Genomic DNA, 25,438 nt, shown 5'->3' with positions numbered 1-25,438 from the left:
AGACCTAAATGAATAAGGCAGCTGGCCGTGTACCACCTGGGGAACCTCATTCCAGGCAGAGGGAACAGCAAGTTCAAAGGCCCTGTTCCACGTACGCAGGAACAGAAGGAGGCCAGTGCATCTGGACAGAGTAAGTGAGGGGGGTTGAGTGGCTGGAGGTGAGGCCAATGAGGTGAGGGGGCTGGTGGACGGCTTTGAAATTCACAGTAGTGACTTGGCTTTTGCACTGAATGAGATGAGAAGCTTCTGGGGCATTTGTACAGAAGAATGGCTTGATCTGACTCGTGCTATAAAAGGATCCCTCTGGCTACTGGAGAGAGCACGGACTGTAGCAGGTCAGGAGCAGAGGTCACCAAGGACGCCACTACAGGAGTTTGCATGTGAGATGACGGGAAGGTGGACAACTGTGGCAGATGGAAGTCACGAGAAAGGATGGACTGGGGAGATTTCAAAGATAAAGCTGCCAGAATCCACTGATGAATTCGATGTGGGATATAATGACTTGTTGGTTTGGGTCTTGAGCAATTTGCACAAAAGGGTGACCACTTACAGAGATGGGAGGTCTGAGGGAGGACAGAGCTTGCAGTAGAGGCAGGGGAGAGGAATGGGTCCAAGAGTTTGCTTTTGGACATGTTAAGGGGTAGAGCCAAGATGTGAACCCAGCTGTATCTACTGAGGATCACACATTTCCACTTCACACCACTATGGGCTGAGCGGCACCATCATCAGCCTCTTCTTACAGAACTACTACTTCTGCGAATGATAATAGCAATTGCAAATACAATTCAGCGTGACCTGAAAATTTCCTACGATCTGAAATCCAGCAAAACTCTTGGATTGGAACTTGGACTGACAACTAGAGAGAGGAAACGGTCCCAGATTGTCGCCTCTGGGAGACAAGCGCTGAGCATGTCTCCCTGGCAGAGCAGACCTCTTGGGACAAAAGGGCAGGGCAGTCAGAACACAGACACCACCAGGGTCATGCCCTGGGCCTCTGGAGGCTCCAGCAGGCTCTAAGAGGATGCTCAGGAGAAAGTGTGCACAGTGACAGAGAGGACTCCCTCCTTGCCCTGTTGCCCTTTTCTGCACAAAGCATGAGCCTGCATGTGACAGGGAGGAATGATTAGAGCCTCCCATGGTGCTATGTCCATCCCAGGAAAGTAGTGCTGAAGTGGGAGTGGGGATATTGGGACTGGAGAAGTGAGGATACTCTTGAAGTCCCCGGCCCTCAACCTCTCCAAAGTGACCCACATCTGTACAACCCACGGTCCCGGAAGTGCCTCCCGCCACCTCTCCTTGCCCCAGACCTGCCACTGTAGCTGCCAGGACCCACGGCACAGACCCACGGCTTTGCAGGCTCAGGGGCCGGTGTGTGCAGCCCTCTCAAGAGCCATCAATCCGCGTGGGTGGACGGAGGAAGCACCCCTGAAGCGCCCTTTCCCCCCAGCAGCCCCAGCACCCTCAGGAGTGGAGAAAATCTGGGAAAAGGCCTCTTGGCTATGAAGAGGGAGAAGGTAGGGAGGAAAAATAGAATCACCCCATGTCAAGGTGACAGAGACCGAGACCAGGGAGGAGATGTGACTTCCCCAAACTCAGTGCCAGTGAGAGGCTGGGCCAGCCTGGAACTCAGGACTCCCTGTCCCCTTTCTCACAATTCCCTAAAAACAACAACTTAAGTCAGAAGGGGGTTCTTCAAAGAGCTGCTCTTCTCCTTGATAAATTTCAGGATGGGAATCAGATGCCAAGACACGTATATAAGAGGAAAGCCCCCATGATGGGACGCCCCACATGGAGGCCACATTATTGGAAGAACCCAGCTTAGCAGGACCAAAACCTCTGTCTCTGCCGAGAAGGAATGTGGGGGATCATAAACAGTTTCTTCCATGGAACAAAGCCTTTCAGTAGCTGCGGCAGCCGGCCAAGTCCCCTCTGAGTCATAGCAGCCACCGCAACCAGGACCCAGGGTCTCCTGCCCCGACCCCAACTTCCCCCTTAGGCTGCAGCTTCACACCTGCTGGACACTAGCAGCCCCAGTGGGACCTTTCTCGGGGCCATTTAAGGCTAGAGAGATTTAAAACTAGACTTACAAGGCTTGGCAGGTAGCAGTCATTTTCGAATGAATGTGTTAGAAAAGGTAAGTCCCGCTTCAAAGAGATCTAACTTACAAAACTGGGTATATAGAGAAAGCTAGTTAAGAGCTCAAGGCACATGGGGCAAGTTTATTCTACTTCATAACCAGATTCACCGCAGGGCTGGGGAGGGTATGGCCGTCATGGGTCTACGCTGGCACATCCAACAGCACCCAGGTCCACACTCCAACCCATGGCCACGGGCATCAGGGAGAGCCCTCTGCATTCACAGCGACCACCTGTTAGTCACGCAGTTGGCAGAGTGGAAGACGGCGCAGCCAGGGTCTCAAATCTACGGGATGTGGGCTTAGGGAAATGGACAGGGGACGGGGCCTATGCTACTGGTTTGAAGGTGGGTTCACGGAAGCAGTGCCTCTGGACTACAGGAGCTATGATTTCCCAGGTCTCCTCTACTGCTTTTCATTTGGCAATAAAAGTATTCAAAAGGTACCATTTGTAGAGAATGTGCTCAGAAGAGATCGTATCAGCCCACCCTCCTGCTGCCCTCTAGCTTTGCTTCTCAGAAACAAACCTAAATTCAAACACCATTCACTAGTTCACCCTGAGTTTCCTAAACTGTGTAGGCTTCAGTCCCCTCATCTGTAAAATGGGAATAATAATGCTTACAATGCTATTGTAAAAACCAAAGATGACGTTTACAAAGCCCCCATGGCGCCTGCAATGCAGTGGGTCCCCAAATGCTGGAGGCCGTCATCATTCTGCAGCTCCTGGGTGTCTGTGTGGGGTGGCTGTGGGAGAGAGAGGAGTTCTGAATGCAGGCAGGAGCTTGTTTTGCACTGTGAAGGAGGCTGCGAAGGAAAGTTTCAGGGGCTGGGCCATTTCAAATGAAGCGCTGTGTTTGGAAAGCAATAAAAAGCGAGAAGCATAATAAGAGTTGCCGAAACTTCTAGTTCTTAGCATCATCTGAGGGGGAAAGTCTGAGAAAAGTGAACAAGTGAATGTGCTAGGCGTACGCTCTGCTGTGCCTGGGAGCGCGTGAGATCATAACAAAGCAAGCAGTCCTTTGTTGCAGACTCACCACGGAGAGGCATGAATCATAGACGTTATTAAATGAATCATAATCATAGGAAAAAAAACAAGAGACGGACTTGCAACTCATTTAATCCAGCCTTTCATTGTACAGATGCAGAAATGAAGTCTAAAAGGAGAGAGAACCACCTCTCAGTTAGGGGCCGGCCTCTCTCGTCATGCGATGGGAAGTGGCCGTGAGGGTCTGATGGAGGAGACGCTGGCCTGGCTGGCGCTCACTTCTCTGGAAGTTGACCTGCTTCTAAGCCCTGCCTTACTGGAAGGCGCTTCAGAGCACTTTGAGTGTGTTCACAGGGTGAGGATTTTCAATCAGCCCTTTTCCTTTTGCGGTGTTAGTTCCACTGAGTGACTTGTTAAATGCAAAATGCCTGAACTGTGCCATTTCCTCCCCACATGTGCTTGTGCATTCGTATATCCCAGTGTGTTTTTCCATCTCCTGGAATGCAAAACATCTGGAGAAAAGAGAGATTCTTTTTTTGCCCTTTACATAATTAACAGTCTAGCCAGGTTTGGGGTGTTTCCTGACCTCAGAAATTATTGTGTCTTTTTTTTTTTTTTTTTTTTTTGGTTGTTAAGACATATGACACAAATTTATTTGCAATCCAATAAAATAGCCCATCCTGCTTTTTGAATATAATTGACAGTAAAAACACTTCTGGAATGTTCATCTTGTAGTTAGGATAATATACTTGAAAGGTTAACTAGCAATTCAAGGCCACGTGTGATTAATGCTCTAGGAACTCATGGGCAAAGATGGCTGCTATTAAATATGGTCCTGAAGGCCTCAGTGGAGCAACTGAGGTCAGAGCTGATCCTGGAAGGATAAGCGATATTACTGCTGTGAACCCCTGAAGGTTCACAGGAAGGGACCAGGACTTACCTTTGGGAGCATCTAAGGGGACCATATCTCTAGGGCTCAGTGATATTCTGTAATTAACACCCATTGAGCTGAACTAACTGATAGCTAGAGATAACAGTGGAGGATTTTCCAGGCAGGGGAAACAACGTGAACAAACCCACGAGGTAGAGATAAGCCTTCTGTGTTAGGGAACCCCAAGAACAGTCCAGCTGCAGGAAGGCTTCCTGTTGGCAAGTTCTGAGAATAACAATGGTCCACGTTGGACAAGCCCACCCATGGAGGCCGAGATAAAGGGAGTCTACGTCAAAGACACAGGATTCAAAGACAAGGAGGAGTCACAGATTTTTTTTTTAACTTAGGGAGAAAATAGTATGAAAATTAACCAGAAATAATGGACAGAAAAGTAAAAGTCGTGGCATTTTAGTTTTGCATTCACCAAGTTGGACATCCTGGGTTCAAATCCCAGCTCCGTCATTTCCTGACTGGGCAGTCTTGAGCTTTATTTCTCCATGCCTCAGTTTTCTTATATGTGACTTAGAAATCGTAACGGGACCTGCCACACAGGGTTATGATGAGAATGAAATGAGAAAATTCACGAGAAGTGCTTAGTTAGTATAATGCCTGGCACACGCTAGGCTCTCAATTATTTCACAGCTAAAGAGAAAGTCACTGGAAGTGAGGAAGGACTTGCCATTTGCCAATTCACTCACATGTTTCACGAGTCCACCATTCCAGCAGGCTACACAGTCCACATTGCATAATTGGTAAATTAAATTATATTTTATCCTCCGTAACTGCCCTACTATATAACTCCTTCACACTCCAGATGTGCAATCTGTTCGGCAGCCAAAAGAGTAAATTCAGTTCTTGTACTGTCTCACCCTTATTCTCAGCGCCCCAACCAGCTACTGCCAGGACTGAATTGAAAAGAATTACAGAACTTTTCCAAGAAGTCTCAAAATTCAAAGACCCCTTCTTTGCTGGCTCCAAGGATTAGCCTCTACCCGGTGGCATCAGGTTCTAGATCACCGCCTCCCAAGTTGGCAGGAGCACAGTTTAATATGAGCTCAAGCATTGTCTGAAAACTAAAAATTACCTAGGATCTAGCATGTACAACTACCATGATTTCAAATTCTTTTCTGGTTAATACATTATAAACTTATTCTCCAATGTTACTGATTTATAGCAGTGTTTGTCATTATATATTTTCTCAGTCCATAGATGCTAAGTGTGCTGCTACTCCCATGTGAAAGTCTTTTTAATATCTTTTGACATTTTAAAGCAAACTCCCTAAGTGTGTTTGTCAGAGGAAAAAAACACAGGAATGACAAGAAAAAAGCTATAAATCATCTGTCTTGGGTGATATGGAGCTGTGTACCTAGGTTTGAGGTAATAAATGTCTTAAAAATAATCCAGTGATTGAAGCTATTAAAATAAGCAGAAAGGTGTCAGAAGTGGCCTTTCTGCTTGACTCCAAGATCTTGGCAGAAGTTGTCAATGGCAAGAAAAATCTGAAATAAAAGAAGTTTGCCTCCCTTCTCCTACCCCTCAAAATACGTCAGTACAAAAAATAGAGCTGCCAAATGACCCAGCAATCCCACTCCTGGGCATATATCCAAAGAAAAACTCCAATTCAAAAAGATACATGCACCCCAATGTACACAGCAGCACTATTTACAATAGCCAAGACATGGAAGCAACCTAAATGTCCATCAACAGATGAATGGATAAAGAAGATGTGGTGTATATATACACAGTGGAATACTACTCAGCCATAAAAAAGAATGAAATAACGCCATTTGCAGCAACATGGATGGACCCAGAGATTATCATACTAAGTGAAGTAAGTCAGACAAAGACAAATACCATATGATATCACTTATATGTGGAATCTAAAATGTGACACAAATAGACTTAATTACAAAACAGAAACAGATTCACAGACATAGAAACAAATTAATGGCTACCAAAGCAGAAGAGGGTGGGGGAGGGATAAATTAGGAGTTTGAGATTAGCAGATAAAAATTAATACATATAAAATAGATAAACAACAAGGTCCTACTGTATGGCACAGGGGACTATATTTGATATCTTATAATAAACCATAACGGATAAGAGTATGAAAAAAGAATATGTATCTATGTGTGTAACTGAATCACTATGCTGTACACCAGAAACTAACACAATATTGTAAATCAACTATACTTCAATTTAAAAAAAGAAAGAAAGATGTCAGTACACAAAGAGACAGGCTCTCTCCATACACAAATCCCAGAGTTTTTATGCAAAGAGGAGTCAGCCAAGCAAAGTATCAGAATGCAAACGTGAGACACATTCACAGTGCCTCCCCGCGGCTCTTACCTGTCCTGCCGTTCAGAAGAATCGGCTTGCCCTCGAGGTCTCCCCTCATGGGGACAACGGTGATGTTATACTCGGTCCCTGGCTGCAGACCTGGAAACGAGCAGCCAGTGCTGGGTGTGAGTACAGGTTCCAGACTCCCAACCCTCAGCCCTGCTCTTCCAGATTTCTCCTGTGAGGAGGAGGGGCGGGGCTGCGCTTCTTAAGACTGTAATTCATCTGAGGCAGACAAGGAGCCGCAGGACCAGTGGAGGGCAGGGCACCACTGAGGGGCTTTTCAGTCATGGGGGGAGGACCAGAGCAGATGAGATGATGTTGACAGAGCTCCCGTTCCTTCCTCGGGCTGCCAAGCATTATTTCCCAGTTTCATTTACAGCCCAAATGTTTTTCTGTTCCCAAGAATCCTTTACCCTCAAGTCTCTTTCCTTCCCATTGTAATAATTAGCCTGATTTTTTCCCTTTCTTTTCTTTTTCCTTTCTTTGCTTTACTTTATCTTTTTTCTTCTTCTCTTTCTTTCTTTTTTGCTTATTTCTCTGTAGCAGCAACTTGAATGACTGTTCCTCATGGCACAAATATTCAGACCATGATGACAAATTGCAGGCAAAGAGCAGCATGTATGAGGCACACACACTATCTGCCACCCCAAACACTGAGCACCCCAGGGTGTCCTCTCAAGACCAAATTCAAGGGGTGGACAGCAGGACAAGGCCCCAGAGGAGGACTTAGCACAGAGCTAAAAAGCCGCAGGCCCCTCACCTGCACCTGCCCTTCCTAAGGCCATGTGCTGAATTCGTGACTGTGTATTACTTTTCTTAAAGAGGGCCCTGAAAACTGTATAAGCTTCAGGTGTCACAAAACACTACCTAGCCCTGCGTGGCCCTGTTTTCTTAGCAGCCGTCTGATTTCCAGCTCTCCCAGCATGAGCTCAGTCACCTGGGACCAGGAGCTCCCCACCACACGCCTCCTAGCTCAACTGCCCCCGCACACGCACCGAACAAACCAACCCAGTCAACCAATTTCTCAATCTCCCTCTCTCTCTGTCTCTCTGTCTCTCTATCTCTCTCACACACACACACACACACACACACATACAGTTCTTCCAAAAGGAAAGTCTGTGTGTCATCAAATCCACCCTGAGACACAGACAGGGGCTTCCAGAGGGTTAGCTGACTTGGGAGAACCTTTTGGATGTGTAATGTTACCCAGGAGTGCCGAGATTCAGGAGTCAGGTCTGGGATGCTGGAGCGGAGTCCTCGGGCCCCCACCGTGGGCTCACCTCTGGGAATTCCCAGGGTCAGGGTTCAATGATTCCTGAGGCCCCAGGACCTCCTGTGCACACTTGAGCAGTGCAGATGCTGGCCCCTCTGCACACACTGTCCACAGCTCAGCAACCCCAGCTTTGGCCCTTACCCGTGATGTCGTATCGGCTCTTGGGGTCACTGCTCCTGGGCACGGTGACCTCGGCCACCTCTTGCCCTGTCAGGGTGCCATACCGCAGCTTGTAGTAGTCCACCTCGGTCGGGGGGTTCTCCCACTCCACGTCGAGGGAGTTCTCGGTCTCATCCGTCACCCAGGCAGTGCCAAGCACGGCAAGATCTAGGGCAGGGGGCAGGGCGGGCAGGAGAAAGCAGGTCTGCGACAGGCCGCTGGCTACCAGGTCAGCTCCCTCTCTTGACACAGACAGCAGGCTTCAGCCCCAGGACACAGTCCTTAAAGGGTGTCCTCGAACTGCCAAAGCTGCAAATAACTGCTGGCTTTCACACTGTCGGTGGAGCACAGGCTGTCTTCCGGGGAAGCCTCTTCCCCCTCCCCCCCATCAGATGTCACTCAGCCCTCCCTGTCCACACCACCGTGGGCCGAGCCCTGAACCTCACCTCTTAGGCCAGCTGTCCGACCCACTCGGCCAGGGGTCACGCCGCTCCGAACCAAACACTCAGAGCAGCCCCAACCCCAGGATGAGACGCTCCAGGCCCTCCCATGCAGAGTCTGGGAAGTGCATTTCCACTTTTCTGGGGTATAACACCTGGTAATGCAACCAGCTCCTTCCCCAGCCTCCCAAATTACAGCTCCCTCCCCTTCTCCCAAATTTTCCTCTAAGAGGTGAACCTAGGGAAGCCAGAAAGTAGGGGGACTTTAACTTGGTCCTTGTGACTATTCCTTCTGCACCTTCCACCAAATACGAGCACCTCCACCAACTACCTGGTGTCCTCAGCGGCCCGACCTGTCCATCCTGGGAAGGAATGGAGTTACTGTGCACATTTATTCATGGTAAGGCATTAACGGCTAAATGTTCATCCCTCCACTCCAGAAAAACAATGAAAATACAATGATTAAGACAAAGGACTAGATCGCTGATGTGGCTCTGTGGGAAGAACTTTTGGGTGGTGTTGGAGAGGCAACCCAGGTCTCTGGGAGCACTTTGAATTCCAGTAGCCATATTCCAGGCTGATATCGCCTGGCCTCAAGTTTGGAACAGGAAAGACAAGCCCCCAGACTCTCAGCCTCATTCCCTTCCTCATCTTCAGGGCCTTGGTTCTGAAGGTGTCCCCACCCAGGCTCGCTGACCCCTTGTCAAGGACGTAGGGCAGAGGATTTGTGCATCAGGCGAGGGCTGAACTCAGTACTCTCAAGGTCCCTTGGCTCTGAATGTTCCTGATTCCCTCTGTTAGCGATAAAGAGCCTCCCAGAGCCTTTTCTCTGAAGCATTTCCTCCCGTGCGCTGGCTTCCACCTGCCAGCCTCCAGGTTCCTCCCTCAAAGATGAGAATTCCTTGAGGGAACAGGTCAAGAGTTGAGTAATGAAAATGACTCAAGGATTACAGAAGGGGTCCTATATGGCTTGCAAGTGAAGAAGCAGGAACTTAATGAAAATGTTCAAGATTATTATGGGGCTAAGTGTCTCTCAGGCTGAGGCTCCCCTGAGGAGCAAAGCAGAAGGGGTTTCACTTGCATCAGATTAGACAGAAAGACGGTGTCACAGTTGCAGGATTCTACAAGTCCCTCGAGCAAGAAGCCAAGAGGGGTTGTTAAGACTTTCTGAACAGATGTCACTGCTCTTCCTTGGGAGGCTGTGGGCACTGTCCTGTCTGAAGGCAGAAGAAGCCACAGACAGAAATGGGGAAAGAGAAAAGCAGCCCGGCAGCTGGGAGCCAGGTTGGCCCCCACAGGTCGGCCTCGGTGTCCTGTTACACAGAAACAGCGTCACAGAACATCAGCAGACAAGGCGTTCCGTGGCCATGATAGATTAAGACAAAACAAGACCGTTCCATGATCCTGTCTGAACACAGACACGATCCAAAACATGAACCAAGCACCGTCCACGTCACAAAAACGACTGAGCATCCTCCCTCCCAATATGAGTGGCTGGTCCTTCTCTGCCCATGATAGCCTTACCTCCCTCTAGTCAGCCCTCTTTCTAGGTAAGACTCACTGAGATACCAATCCTAGTTCCTGAACCCCCAGTTCCTGAGCATGTAACCCAAAGCAAACCCCTGCTTCCTTAAGCTTCCCTCAAGTCACCTACTGCAAGCCCAAATTCTGTACCAGTCCTTTCTAACACCGTCTAACTGAGACACCCACGGTCCCCCACGGCAGGTGTGCGTCCACACTGCTCCGGTCACTAAACCTAACTCATTCAACTACAGGGTATTCTGAGGGGTCTTTGGCTGGAGGCATTGACAAAGGCAATCACAAATTGTCCTCCCAGGATGTCCCAGGAAGTCCCTTGTGGCTCTTTCCAACACTGAGCCATCCCTACCCCGCTCTATCCTTACCACCAACAGGACAGGCAGCCTGATGTTTCTGTAAAGACACTGCAAGCCGACAGCCCTTCCACCTGGATCACCCTGGATTTTCCCCAGGAGCTTTGGGCAGCATGGAGGCAGCTCATTGTTGCTGGGTTTTTTGGTTTTTTGTTTTGGTGGAGGGGGCAGGTAATTCAGTTTACTTATTTATTTGTTAGAGGAGGTACTGGGGATTGAACCCAGGACCTCCTGAACACTAAGCACACACTCTACCACTTGAGCTATACCCTCCCCTACAAAGGCAGCTCATTTTTATCAGCAACTGGAACAGTGCCTGGCACATAGTAAATGCTCAATAAAATAAGTTACATGAAGGAATGAATCAGCGTCACTCAATTATCCTTCTTCAGACCCTTGAAGATCTAGGTTGCCTCAGGTACTTTCATGAGGAAACAAGAAGTTCTAAAGAGTAAGCAATGCTACTTGTCCTTCCAAACATTTTGGTAGCATTCAGTGGTGCTGTGGAGACTCTGTCCCTCCAGGTCCATCCTCCTTCCTGCTCTGTATCCCAGATTATGACCTTTATGAAATGCCTTAGCCAGGTTCCCAGGCCCTCTAGTTTCTGGCTGTGTCCAGCCAGTGAGAGTCACCATAAGATCAGAGGGCAGGAAAGAGGCTCCTTCACTTCCTCCTGGTGGGGACACAGCGGACTGCCTGCATCCCCCACCAAAGGCACCTCATCAGGCAGCCCTCTCCTAACGGTCTTTCTGGGTCCCGTCCTGTGTCCCTTCAGGCTGGGGTGAATCCCCCGTGGTGCTAGTCCTAGAGTGTTTCATCATCCAGGTCTTATCTATACCTTTGTAAATAACTTCTTCATTCAACTTTCCCCAACCACTCAGTTTGCTCCCTCCCTTTCCTGCTGAAATGAATCTAATTGATACAAGTGGCTTCTGCAGACCCCCACCCATGCCAACTTGGACTTGCTGAATGGCTTCAGAGGCTCAGTGAGGGCCTGGAGATTCAGGTGTACTCCTTGACTGCTTGTGTGTGGGTGCAGGGTCAATCAGACCTTATTAATCTCAGGGACAGACAAGAACCCAGGAGCACCACCCAGTCCAGCAGCCTCTGTCACTGGCTTGGAGGACTCAATAGTCAGGGAGCAGAGAATGGGGAGTGAGAACTAAAACTTGTACCCAGAACCTAGGATTGCAGTAGCTGTGTTTTTCAACCCCAAATCTAGGCAACAGCCTGAGTAGTAGAAGGGTATTTGTGGGGACAATGGAAAATAAGTGTTTAAAACGGGGCCTCTCCTGGGAAACCTGGGGTACCTGGCTGCTTCCTCACCTGTGGTGGCGAGGAGATGCTGTGGGCTGCTAGACACCTCCTTCTTCACGTTGCGCAGGGTGACTATGTACTTGGTTCCAGGCAGCAGGCCGAGGATCTCATAGCTGTGCTGCTCCCTGGGCACCTGGATCTGCTTCACAGAGAACTCCTTCCCCAGGGGGTAGTAGCTGAGGAGGTAGTGGTCCACGTGGCTGGAGGGCTCCCAGCTCACCAGCAGGGAATCCTCCGTGCTCCTGAGCAGCTGCAGGCCCTGGGGGGCGACCACTGCACACAGAACAGGAACAGGCGTGGAGACGGTGAGGAAAGAGCGAGGGGTGGGAATCTACAGCCAATGGGTACCCACTGAGCACCTACTGTATACTTAATACTACAATGGTGGGTGTGGAGGATACAGAGCCCATGTAAGGCACCATTGTGGGCCCCCAGAAAGTTATTATCTGGTTAGGAGTTAATACTGACACCCTCCCCAACACACACATCTATTAAATCACGTAAGACCAGCATCAGCAGCGCCTTGGAACGTCTCAGAAATGCAGATTCCTGGGCCCCACGTCAGATCTGCTGAATCAGAACGTCAGGGTGGGATCCAGAAGTCTGTGTGTTAACACGCCTTCCACGGGATTCTGATGCAGGCTACAGGTGGCGTCCCCTGCATGGGACGAAGTGTAACTGGTGGCTGAAGGGTGCTGCGGGGACCGCGGGTGCAGGTTAAGGAGAGAGGCGGGCCGAGGCACGTCTGGGCGCTCACCCTGGGCGCAGTCGAGGCCGGTGAAGCCGTCCTCGCAGTAGCACTCGCCCGTGTCGCAGAAGCCGTGGCCGCTGCAGTCGCCGGGGCAGCGCCGCTCGCTGCAGTCCTCCGACATGAAGTCCTCGTGGCACTGGCAAGCGCCGCGCACGCACGCGCCGTGCCCGCTGCAGTTCTCGGGGCAGGCGGGGTAGGCGCAGTCGGCGCCCGCGTACGGCGGGTCGCACACGCAGCGGCCGGCCTCGCAGCGCCCGTGGCCGCTGCACGCGCCGGGGCACGCGGGCCGCTCGCAGTCGGCGCCCTCCCAGCCCTGCTCGCAGCGGCAGCTGCAGGTCTCCGGGGAGAAGGTCCCGTGGCCGCTGCAGTGGCGGCTCAGACCTGCCGGAGAGAGAGGAAAACCGTGCGGCTGCGGCTGGAGGGCCTGTGACTGGGGACCCTAAGAGCAGGCTGGTGATTTCAGGGTCCTGCACGGCTCTTTCGAGAAAGGTAGGGCCCATGGGGGAGACAAGGGATCCACCCTTTTCAACCTGGACCAGATTGGGACCTGCGAAATCTGTATTTTCGGCATGAAAAGTCACAGGAACTACCCTCCCCCTTCCCTTTTTATCCCAAGCTCTCATGTGAATTCTCCTGGTTTCCTCCCCTGTAAATGGTGCTAATAATTTTTACCTTCCTATGAAGGTGCCTTAAATACTCCAGCCTGGTCATGGGGGTAGCATCTTACAGTAAGGAACAGGGATCGTGGGACAGGCAGGAGAAATCCAGGCTGGGAGGGAGCTTGTCCTATTTGGTTGGAAGGCACTGGACCTAGTCAGGCTGGGTCCTTGGGAAATGAGCCCCAATCAAAGCCTGGAAATACGGACCTGCAGAAGCTATAAAATAGCCCAGGCTCATTACAAGGGTAAGGGGTGGGAAAAGGGATTAACCAGGCTCCCCTCTCTAACCCGGGACAGCAAGAGGCAGTTGGAGGGAGAGTCCGTTTGCCCTGTCTTCACCAGCCCCAGCTCCTGCTTCTCAGAACACCCTCTTTCCTTCCCAAAAACTTTTGACATGGAGGCCCCTCTGGGGCAGTTCCACCCTGTTTTATTCATGGTAGCATCCCTAGTGCCTAGTTCTGTGTCTGGCCTATAGAAGGTGCTCTTAATGGTAGCAATTTCTTCAGGCATAAAAATGTATGTCACAGCACCCGCTGGTTATTATTTGGATAGCATGGGCAGTTTATGTTGAAGAAAAAAAAAGGTGATGAGGGCTCACTATTTGTAAAATCAAATTGTAGTACTTTATTACTAATAAAAGAGTTAACCATTTGCTGAATATTGGGCCAGGACTCTTATATACATCATCTGTAGTTCTCAGAATGAGACTGGTTGATAGAATTATCCTCAGTGGACACTTGAGGAAACTTAAGGAATTTGCCCAAAGTCACACAGCTCAAGAATGGCAGAACCAGGATTTGTACCCAATGTTGTCTAGCTCCAAGGCTGTCAATCTTTCCTCTCTAGACTGTTGCTTTCCCTGACAGTAGAGGTTGGATCTACAGGTAAAACGGTACCTGGAAGCATTCTCACCCAGAAGCATTAATCCTAGAGCCCAGACTCACTTTAAGAATTGCTGGTCCCTCTGTACTCAGCCTTGCAGATAACCCCTGGAGCTAGTGCCAGCGATGACACCCCTTAGAGAGAAGTCGGAGTGAGAAGTGGAGAGCTCATGAAGCTGGCAGAACACCTGGTACATAGAAGGTGCTCATTCAGTGTTTGTTGATTGAATATCAGACGGTAAACTCACCGGCAGCTCCCAGGCAGCAGTGCTGGGCACTACACCGCTCTTTCACCTCTTCCATTTCTTCCTCCAGCTTCTTCACCCGGGCCAGGAGGTCCTGGATGCTGCCTGCCAGCTCACAGTCCTTCTGTGGTGTCTGCAGGCGGATGTTGTGCCTAAAGATGATGTTCTGTTCCTCAGCGTCCTCCGGGGCCAGGAGCAAGGTCCCATCATCCCTGAGGGATTGAGGGTTGGTTTCCACCTGGACCAGCGCAGACTTGGGCACATCAATCTTGTAGGTGTGGCTGACGGTGACCTGTTGCTCCTTGTCGCTGCAGCCAGGAGACTCAAGAGTGGCTGGGGCCGAGGCCACCAAGAGCACAGAGCCAAACAGGAGCCCCAGGGGGAAGCAGGACATCCCCTGGAGACTCATCCTTGGAGAGACTGGGAGCAGACACTCCAGGAGGCCTGCATCCAGAAAAAAATGCAAGAGAAAGCCATGGAGATTTGCTGATGGAAATTGGCCTTTTTAATGGATTCTAAGAGTCCACAGGAAGCTGAGAAACGAGCAGAAAGATTTCATCCTCTATCTCCTGAGGATCCGAACTAAATTATTTTTTCTTCCTTCTTCACACGTTGCACATTCCTGCCTCCTGTCTTTGCTGACACTGTTCACACTCCCTGGGAGGCCCTCCTCTTCATTTCTACTTGTGTATTTCACCTGCACTTTAATAGTAACTAAGGGAACAGCTTCTTGTGTTGTGGGTCTACTGCGTGCCAGGCTTTGCTTGCCCTCGTCCCTGATCTATACAACAAGCGTAATATCATGACCCCCACTAACCACCCCGGCAATACTGGCTGCACATGGAGCCCAGGCTGTCCCAGGCACCGTTTTAAGTGTTCTACGATTATTACTTCTGTCGTCACAACCACCCTTTGTGGAAATACCGTTAACGCCCATTTTAGAGATAGAAAAAGCAAGGCACTGCTGCCTCAAGTGACTTGCCCGCAGGCACACGGCCAAAAGTGGCAGAATTTGAACCCAGGAAGTCTGGCTCCAGGGTCCATGTTGGGCACCAGGACATCATGCTGCCTCGCACAGATAAGGAGGCAGAGGCTTAAGGGACAGAGCATGTTGACCTGGGTACCACGGCCAGGAAGGGCAGAGCCCGTACTCAGACCCCAGGTCAGTGTCCCGCTCCCCACCTCTGCCCGAAAGCCGGCAAAAGAGCAGAATTTCTAATAAAAATGCCTTCTCCACGAAGTCTTCTCTCACACGTCCCTCCCTCCCCGCAAGCTAGAAACTAGTTCTCCTTCTGCGGAGCCATCAGAGAAATGTACTGGTCCCTCTGTGTGTCTCCTGGTGGTTATTCTTAAGTTGTAATTACTCCTCTGTGCAGCTTGTCTCCATGCAAGGTCTCTTAAGGACAGGACCCAAGGCTGATTGCTCTCGGGCTCCCCCAAAGGCAGGAGCACAGAGTCAGCCTCAGATCTTCCCGTGCTCAGGTGGCCTGATTAGCAAGTCAGGCCAGGCCCCCCACGTCCAACCTGGGCCAGAGCAGGCTGTTAGGCTCAGCCACCCTGCCGCCAGCAGGAGATGTGGGCCTCCAGCACCATCAGGGTACAGGGGACCCCTCTCCCCTAGTGCCCCCAGCCCCGATCTGGGATGGCACATTCTTGATCACAACGAACTAAGGCAGGGCAGACCGCGGGGCCCTGGTGTGTGCCTCACATTCACTCACAGGCACGCAGTCACCAGGACACTTCTCAGTCGGGCTGTCAGCCAGAAACCAATCCACAGAGCTGCCTCTTGACCATGGGCTTCGGTGACCAACTCAAGACTCATAAGCACTTGTACCAGAGACTGAAGCCTGGAAGCCCAGTCCTTACTGGTGGCTGTGTCCACTCAAGCCCAGGCTTTCCCTCCCCATCATGCGAGGCAGCTACGACACTAAGAGGACAAATGGCACAGGTCCGAGGCTATTTGCCCTGCACTTTACTCTCCTCAGTCATACAGTGGGAATGACAATGCTGGCTTGACTGCATTGTATGTGAAAAGCATTCAGTGCCACGCCAAGCACAGAGTAAGGGCTCAGAAAAGGTTTTGAGGTCTGTTTTGGTTTTGATTAACCACTGAGTATGACTTCCTTCTCTCATCTTTTTGTATTGGGAAGAGTGATATCAGTACTGAAAAGCACATACAACATAAATTGTATGATGAATTGTTATAAAGACAATAGCCACGGACCCACCACCTAGGTTAAAAACTAGAATATTGTGGATGGGGAGGGTATTCTACTTAGTGAAATAAGTCAGACAGAGGAAGAAAAATACTGTGTGTTTTCACTTATATGTGGAATATAGCAAATAAAACAAACAAATACAACAGAACAGAAGCATATGCACAGATACAGAGAATAAACTAGTGGTTACCAGAGGGGAGGGGGTGGGGGAAGGGGCAAAACAGGTGAAGTGGATCAAGAGGTACATATAATTAGATATAAAATAAGTCACAAAGATAAAATGTACAGCAGATGAATGTAGTCAATATTTTATAATAACTTTGGATGGAGTATAATCTATAAAAATATCAAATTACTATGTTGTACACCTGAAATAAATGTAATATTGTAAGGCAACTATGCTTCAATTAAAAGTTTTTTAAAAAGGGCTAGAATATTACCAGCATCCTGGAGGTCCCCCACCTGCCCCCACCGGATGCAGCCTCCTCTCCTAACCAGTAGCTGAAGTCAGCGGAATGCCATCAAGAGAACTGACCTGGGCAGATAACTCTGTTGGTCCGAAAAGGAAGAAAACTTCCTAGTCATTAAACCAAATTCTAACTCTGTGTAAAAATTTTAATACTTAATAGTCATCATTTATTTAGTATCAGGAAGCAGAGGAAATAGAGGCTGAAGGGCCCTGGCAGAATTATTGTTAAAAATAACAACAGTAACATAACAATAATATTAAGTGTTATGTGTCAAGTTGCTGCTACGTGTGAGGTTTTGGCCACGTGCATGAATCCTCCTAGCTGCTCTGTAAGGTCGCTACTACTGTCCTCACCCCCGTGAGGAACCAGGTGTTGAAAGTAACCTCACTTACCAGGAGTTGCTCACCTAGCAAGTGGCACAGGCAGGATTCTAACTGAGGTGCATCTGACTGCAGGCCTGTGCTTGTTCTGCACTGATTCAGCATTCTGATGCAAGTAACAACTCAGTTCAGTGCGTACCTATTTCTATGCAATCTCCTCCTTTGGGCAGATGTCCTGTATATTGGACCCAAAGGTCATACCATCCCTGTGAACAGCACCACAGGAAAATTCTTCATGTTCCCCATTTGCCCCACTCACTCCTTCTTGGTTCTTCCCAAAGCATGTATTACTAATAAGAGCAATAACAATAGGGCATCTTTTCTGAGCGCTTACTACGTCCCAGGAGCTGGGCCCGACACCTTGCAGAGGTAATGGAATGGTCGGTGAGACATTTCTTGCTGTCAGGTGATTTGGACAGTGGGTGATAAATGCCCACACATTTTAAGGAAAGCTGCTTTACTGGAGATTTTCTGGGGGTGGGAAGTTGGGGTGAATAGGAAGTGGAAGGTAAGAGACCAGTGCCTGCCCCTTGCCTGGAGGAACTCAGAGATGAGAGTTTGCCTGGAACATGCTGCACAGCAGACACTGGAGGGAGGGCTCGGTGGGAGGGGCTTGTACCCCAGACTTTGGGGAGACAATATGTAGTAAGTCCTGCCATAGGTCGTCTATGCCACAGAAACAAGGCAGCTGAGTTGAGGAGCAGCCCCACAGCTCTGCCCAGTGGGCAAATTACCGGAGACGGTGCCCAGAGGGTAGAATGGGGGCTGTCTGCAGAACCTACAAAAGGTTCCCACAAAAGGGGGCGAGTGGAGCCAGCACTGGGAGCAGCTGCCCTAAGGAGGGCACCTGATAACCGGAGGGAATTACTGCGACAGCCCCTGCTAAAGAAAACTTTCTTTTTCTTTCTCTTCTGCCACTCCTCCCTGCCTCCATCAGCAACCTGGGGAAGCCAGAAAGGGTTGAGCAAGTTGGGGTGGAGGATGGAGGAAGAGACACACCAGTCCAACCACAGTCCCCTGCCCTCCCGCTCATCTGCGGATTTTGCATCGGCCTGAACTGGGTGGCCTGGATGGGAGACAGGCTCTGATACTGGGAATGGACCTGCCTTTCACAAAAGGGTTCTCTTCCAACACTAAAAGTGACCAGAAAAGCTCTGCAATCCACTTGAGATTTTTGTCAGAGGACGGGGGAGGTGAGGAACCCCAGGAGAGTGAGTTGGAAGGCAGGTGTAGGATAAAAATTACGGTATTTCACAATCACTGCTTCAAAAGTTCAGCCCAGTGATAAAATAGTCACACATATTCTCTGCTTACTTCCTAGGATGGAAACTGAGGCTCAGAAGCAACAAGCAGCGTGCCCCTGATTGTGCATGAGAGGGCAAGGTTGCAGATTGGAACTCAGATGCATGGTGACCACTAACTGAGCCATTAACCCCTGGGTGCTCTGCCATCCCCAGTAACCACACAGATGCATCTGAAAAGCCCTGCTATGCAGCAGCAGCACCTGAGTTTCCACTGTCCAAAACCCCTTCCAGGAAACAAGAGACCTAAACCGGCGGGGTCCAGACCTCTCTGCCAGCTGCTGCCGTCCAACTCCCACCCCCCAGCCCACAGCTCACTACTCTCCAAGACATAAACTGAGTACAGATGGTTTTCTGAAGAAGTTCTGAACGAATGCAAAAGAAAAAAAAAAAAAAGCCATGGATTCATGCCATAAACCGCAGCAAGGCTGTGCACAGCCCAGTCTCACAGTGTTTGTTTTTGAAGCCTGGAATAGGAGAAACCCCAGAGGCCCTTGTAGGAGCGTTCGCTGTCACTCATCCTTCTAATTTGTAGCAAGATGTCCTCACTAATTACACCATCTCGGATGCCACGCGTTGAGCTCAGATTTTCCTGGGCAGGGTGATTGCTCGAAAGAAGGTGAGAGCAGGGGAGGTCCTCCACCTAGCACTGCTGTCAAGGGTGATGAGCAGGAGGAAGAGCCTCTGGCTCTCTCTCTGACACGTGGCAGGAGGACCAGCGTAAGGAAGGGGTGACCTCACCATCTCTTTTATGCACAGTGAGCGCAGGCCGAGCGCCACAAGGATGGGGAGGGGCTGGTGAGGGCAGCAAATGCAGGCTAACAAGTTTCTGAGTGGGGATGGCTAATCTGACCCCTCACGGAAAGAGGGGTCAATGCTGTAGGAATGTGTCAGGCAAAGGGGGCTTGCATGCCAGGAATATGCGTGCAGGAAAGCAGACAGCCCCAAGAATCAGTCTCACCAACGGAACATGTCTTGAATTCTGGCTGCAGGAGGGGTGGTGGGTGGTGTGGGGAGATGGGGGGCAGAGGCACATGAACACTCAGGAGGAATGCTGCCTGGCAGTACTTTTTCAAGAAAGGCTTTTCGAGGTGTATACCGCTGCCCATGACCTGGATGGATGGCTGCCCTGGTTCGGCCCTGAGGGGCACACTGTAGACACAGGGCTCTACATTTGTGCCCGATTCATTGTCTCACGCCTACCCCTGTGGCTTTAATTTCCAGCCAAACACTGACAGCTCCCAAATCTGTATCTGAATTCCTAGCCTAAACATCCCTGTAAGCTCAGGGATAGTGTGGCCATGACTGTGTTGATCCCCTCTGTATCCACAGCCCAGTTCTGGCCAAAGTAGTATTTTGTGTATTAAGTAATAATAGGGACTGGTGGTTTTGCATATGTGTTTATTAGATGATGGGTACTGTGCCAAACACTTCATAAACATTATTTTCATTTAATTGTCAAAATCCTAGGAGTCAATTGATATTATTCATTGTTACCGGTGCTCAGAGAGGTTAAATAACTTGTCTAAGGACACACAGCTAATAAGCAGCAAAGCTGGGATCAAATACCAGGTCTATCCATTCTCCATATCTGTGTTCTTCATCTCTCTCTGCTGTGTGTACTGCCTCACATGAAAAAATCCAATGAGAAGATTACCACATGTGAAAAAGAGACCAAATGTCTTCCTTCCTGTCATATTTAAGAGAGGGATTCTTTTGAAAAAAAGAAACCCAAGGCATACTGGGTGCTCAGTAGAACATTAATTGCTTAATAACTAAATCCTATGCCAGTACTTTCTCTGAGCAGTACCAAGGATGACCCCCCTGGGAAGATAAATTTGTCTCATAGGGAAGTTAAATTCTGGTCACTTCTCATGAGAGGCTGGAAAATTCCCTTCCTAGGAAACGCAAAGCAGACCAAGACTTCTGTCTGTAGGGGCAGATATCAACCAAGTCTTGGCCAGAGGAGAAGGATGGACTCTGATCCCAGATGGTCCTCCCCAGTCCTAGGCTGATGGTCTCCACGCAACCTCATTTCTCCAAAGAAGGGCACACACCCTGGTCAGGGATAAAATATGCTACTTACATCAAAGAGATTGGCAACCAATTTCTTAGCCACCATCACAGATCTTTCTACTTAAATTTAGGGCTTTCTCTGTTTCCCTGATTACCTCATCTTGCCCTTATAGTTAACCACAAGCAAATAAGAGTGCTGCTTTGGGTTTTAGAAAAACTGTATTATCTTGGATTTCCAGTGGAATCACTTAAAATAATATTCTGTCCCCAAATGACAGGATGGACATCACTGAGCTATGAAGGAAAGTGATGGAGATGGGTAGCCAGGGGTGCATGTCACAAATGTCACCTTCCCCAAACTCTCTAGGACATACTCTGCCAGCGATCTACAACCTGGGCCCTGGGTAACTCCAGGGTCTTTTGACCCAAATACTCAGCCTAAGAGAGCGAGTTTGTGTGCAACTGAGGAATTGCTCTGGCTCAGCTCATCCTGGACTGGAGACCCTAAGCAACAGATTTCGCCTCTGTATCTCTTCCTCCTTCAGTTTGCAAGTGCACATCATGCACCAGGCAGTACTGTTTCTGTTGGGTCAAACTCCAGACAAACCAAGTATATATGAACATTTTTATTTCCAGTCTTTGTGACCTTGAACTCTGCACAGACATTCTCTATAGGACGCAGAACAGCTAGGTGTGAATGAGAATGAAAAATTCATTGTACGTGGTAAGACTTAATATGGTCACATTCCAGGCATATAAGTGCACACCACCCCACCTCTTCTAGTTCAGTGGAATACACCAAGAGGGTGCCCCATAAATCCTGTGGACACCTCACACTGCTGTGTAACACCCCTTCTCCCAAAGAACTCTTTCCATCAAGTCTGCCTATGCACCATAGGCTGGAAAAGATCGAGGATGGTTGCTCTGACCCAGCCTCAGGGCTCGATCGCTTTTTCATGGGTGGCCACAGGTTTGTGTGATTATTTTGTTCTATCAACCAAATTGCAATCCAGGTTGTAAAGGCTCAAATGGGTTATGAGAATGGTGGCTACCATTTTCTAAGTATTGATTGTGTGCCAGCCTCTGTGCTAAGCACTTTTAGATGTTCTTCCTGAACATCAGGCAAAGATGTTCATCTGTCCCACAGGAAGGAATCCCTTTCTCACAAAAAGACCTTCCTTTTGCTTTCATGGGAAGGCACAGGCTCATGCATGAGGAGAAGATAAAATGGACACAAAGGCATAGACTCAGGGACCTCGAACCACATCAGACCAAGCACCCAGTCTCCAGAATGACCAAGTATTACCTCATATACAATTAGCCTTCCTCCCCAGGGGCATGAGGGGGGTCTGATGACAAACTCTACTTCAACTGAATGATAAAGAAGAGGGGCACACGATGAAAAAGTTGGAATTCCTTTCTTTAGTTTAACATGCAGGTTTCCACATATTGAAGCAATGTTAAAGTCCCAGCCTGCTGTCAAAGAGGAGAGGCTTTCCCTTATTAATTTCCGAGGACTTGTACCACTCCACCCGCACTCTCTGGGTCTCTCTTTGAAACCAACAGCACGCATTTCGATGATGGCTGGTTGGCATTAGCAGTGAGTCTGCTGTGGTGAAAGCTGGCAAAGCCCCTGCCTGTCCAGGGATCGGGCTTGAGATCTTAGCATCGTCAGTTCACAGACTGGCGGCTCCAGATACTGCCACAGAACCTAAACCGTGACCTCATGTCTGTATCCAGACCCTACAGGAGCCAAGGCTCTGGAATGAGCAGCGGGTGGACAAGAGTTTCCACTGCGTCTGGGCACGGTTTCCTCAGGCATCTTCTTGGGAACAGACCTCAGTCTACCCTTCATTTCAAACCACAGAACGGGGCTGCAATGGAAACCAGAAGCCACATGATGATTTGAAGTCATGCTGTCCTATTTTCCCTCCTCCAGGAGTCAGCTGCAGCCCACAAACTTGGGGACACAGGAGGATTCAAAATTGCATAAAAGAATGTCAGGTGTTTTTCTTTCCCCAACTTCTTCCCTGGGAAAGGGATGCTAGAGCGCGCTTTCCTTCCTGAGTGCCTTCTCCCAACATCACCACCTTGACTCTGAGCCTCCAACAGATGCCCAAACGCCAAAAATCATGGATTTTTTCCACGTAGATCCTGTGCGCTGCCAGCCACCAATCTACAGTCCTGACTGAGCAAATGTCACTTGATACCCTTGTGATACTTTGGCTTCTTCAAGAACCAGTGGACTTTAAGCCCTGTGGTTAACCTATGTCCAGATGTGGGCAGTTTCTCATTTTTATGTTAGGACATGTTCTTTTTTTAATGCTTACATAAGCAACTCAAGTTTTGTGCTTTCAAGCGACTGTTCTCATTTGTTCTATCTCTTTCCTTCCCCCAGCTCTCTCCCAAACACAAAAATGTACGAATAGATGAATAAATTTAAAAGACCTCCAAAAACTAGTCCACCAACATCATTTCTTTAAACGTTTCAAAATGTTTTCTTTGCAGCACTGTGAGGGTAATAGCATGGGCATTTTGGGAAAAGAAGTTGTCCCCTTACAAATAAGAATCAAAACCTGTGAAACGAAATGTTTGAATAAACTTCAAAGCTCTTCCAGCACATCAACAAGCATCATCTTAATTGGTATATACGAAACCCAGAAAAGGGAAACGTTAGAATAGTTTCCTGATCACAACTAAAATAAAAGTTCCATTTTCGAATTTTTTAAAAGTGAGATACAAGAGATAAATTATCCTCCAAAAAGAGGCTTTTGGCATAGTAAAGAAGCCAACAAAGAAATAAAGATGAAAAGACTATGCTAGACTTATAAGAAACATCTTATATAAAAATCTATTACTCCAGGTAGAAATTTCCCTACAACACAGACGCATTTGGCCAGGTAAGGAGACGGTAGTTAGTCCAGTTGTTGGAAGCAAGTATCCTACTGGCTTAGGACATGTTGCTTGGGTCCTGGGAAGTAGTTCCTAATTGAGTTTTCACTCCTCATGGAGGTGACAGAAGACTGGTTACACTGCCTGCATGCTCAGGCTCCGGAAAACTGAGGCACTGGAGTTCGTTCCCACCTGGTCACCTCCCTCCCTCCCGTGGGTAAAACCCTCAGACACTGGCACCCTTACCTTGGAGGCTGCAGGGCACCACTTCCAACACTTCTCCCACCCGAGAGCCAGGCCCCTTGGGCTGCAGACCTTGGTGCTGACTCGTCTCCTCAGCTTCCCTCCCTGGGTTTAAGTCCCATCCAGACCAGGGGAGGAGCCGAGAGGGACTTTTGGGTGTTCCCCTGTCTTCTCGGCAAAGATTCAGTTAAGAGATAATGAGCAACTCTTTCTTATTCTAACTAGCAAAGGAAAAAATACATCTATCCGTTTCCCTCTTCATTTTTACTTTGATTACACAGCAGCTAAAAATACTAGAAGCTGTTTCCATTTAAGTAGATCCAGAATAAGATTATGAAAAGAGTGTGCATGTCTCCTGGCCAAGAACTGGGTCTCGGGGTTTCAAAGTGTGTTCATAAAATCTCTTTCTCTTTTTCCTGTTCCAGGCACTCTGGGATTTATTGCCTACCACTTTTAAAATAGGAAAAGACCTTTAACACAGAAAGAAATGAGCAAAGAACCTCGGGGACAGAGCCTCCTGTGACTCCCCTACCTCCCCCCTCCATCCGCTCACAGGTGTGAGTGGCGGGGCTCTGAGGACACCTGAGAGCAAGAGGAGACCCAGGGATTCCATTCCACAGCCCAGTCTGACCCCACTCCTTCCCAGAGGCCTCCCACACACCAGCTACAGAAGACCCCCATCACCAGGAAAGCATAGCGGTGCCTTTTCATGCCACTCTTCCTCTTTTGCCATCAGATGGCCAGACCTTTACCCCTTCTGTGAACCAGAGCTATTCCAATAGGTCACGGCCCACCCCTCCTGCTCTCGCTACCCTCACCCGTCTCCTGCCCTGCCTGCGGGAGATTCTGGACTGCAGATCTACAACATAATGGGGGGGGGGGAGCCCACATGTTTTCAGTTCACCTCTGGAAACATCAGAGGTTGTCAGCAGGAGAGAAGGAGGAGAGACAGGCCAGAAGAGATGGAGAATCAAGGAATTGCCCCCAAAATTGTGAGGGTGTGTCCAGAGCCAGGTTGCCTGTATCTGAAGCTTGTGTCTGCTACTTGCAAATGATCTCTGACTTCACCTCTTCCATTTATTCATCTCTAAAAGAGAAATAGTACAGTTATGGTGAGGATTAAATGAGTTGATACATGTAAAGAATTTTGACTAGTCCCGGGGACACAGTGAAGGTTCAACAAATGTTGGCTTCCATTACTATTGCAAGCATTATTATTATCATCATTATTTTTTTCTTCTTATATGTCCCATCAAATAGTCTTTGATAATTTCCCTCAATCAAGATGGGTTCATAATTCTCTGTCCTTTGCTCACAACTTCAAACAGTCCTGCTATTTGCCCCTGGAATCAGGGCCAGCTATACGCAGAGGTGACCACTGTGGAGTGAATCAGGGGTCATCAGAAAGTCCCCCAGACCCCAAATATTTCTCTTCTCCCTTGGACCTCTTTTCTCTGCTTTTTAAATAGGAAAGACTCCCCTAGAGGCCCCTAGGATCCTGCCGTATCCTTAAGTTGCTCTCCTATTCTTAATTTCCTTTCAACAATTCTCCCCAAATGAGTGGTCTTTGAAACTCTCTCCATTACCGCATCTTCCGTGCCCTAAATGGGTATAACTAAACCAGTGCAGCTGGTTCCTACGAGGCCGCCCTCCTCCAGCCTGGATCAGTCAGATGCAGGACATGTCACGATCACAAGGAGCCCCACGCACGCACAGTGCAGTCACTCAGTAAGACAAAAGGTGATTTCCCTCTGACGTAACAGTAGAAGAAGGCTGCCCAGGGCTGGTAGGTAGGGCCAGGCCACCTTCCATAGACACAGCCACCACTCTCTAGGGCCATCTCCCAGCCAGTGGGAAGGGTAAAGGAATGAGGGCAGAGAAGAGTTCAAGCCCATTCCTCAAGCACA

The 25,438-nt window shown here is 49.1% G+C and overlaps 1 protein-coding gene across 1 annotated transcript in view; it reads right to left on the bottom strand.

Annotated features, from left to right (window-relative positions):
* Positions 1–23,621, bottom strand: part of TNN (tenascin N) — a 59,213-nt gene extending 35,592 nt beyond the window's left edge. The window contains exons 1-6 of the mRNA XM_074349826.1: positions 23,535–23,621; positions 14,014–14,454; positions 12,232–12,606; positions 11,484–11,747; positions 7,808–7,993; positions 6,400–6,489 (exon numbers count right to left, since the gene is read on the bottom strand). Of these exons, the coding sequence (XP_074205927.1) occupies positions 6,400–6,489; positions 7,808–7,993; positions 11,484–11,747; positions 12,232–12,606; positions 14,014–14,419 (1,321 nt within the window). The 5' untranslated portion in view covers positions 14,420–14,454; positions 23,535–23,621. The remainder of the gene's footprint in view (positions 1–6,399; positions 6,490–7,807; positions 7,994–11,483; positions 11,748–12,231; positions 12,607–14,013; positions 14,455–23,534) is intronic.
* Positions 23,622–25,438: the final 1,817 nt, after the last annotated feature.

This window comes from Camelus bactrianus, chromosome 21 (genome assembly GCF_048773025.1).
Source record: "Camelus bactrianus isolate YW-2024 breed Bactrian camel chromosome 21, ASM4877302v1, whole genome shotgun sequence".
In the NCBI taxonomy this organism is placed as follows: Eukaryota; Metazoa; Chordata; class Mammalia; order Artiodactyla; family Camelidae; genus Camelus; species Camelus bactrianus.
Note: the sequence above shows the minus strand (reverse complement) of the source record. Positions and strands in the feature narration are given on the sequence as shown.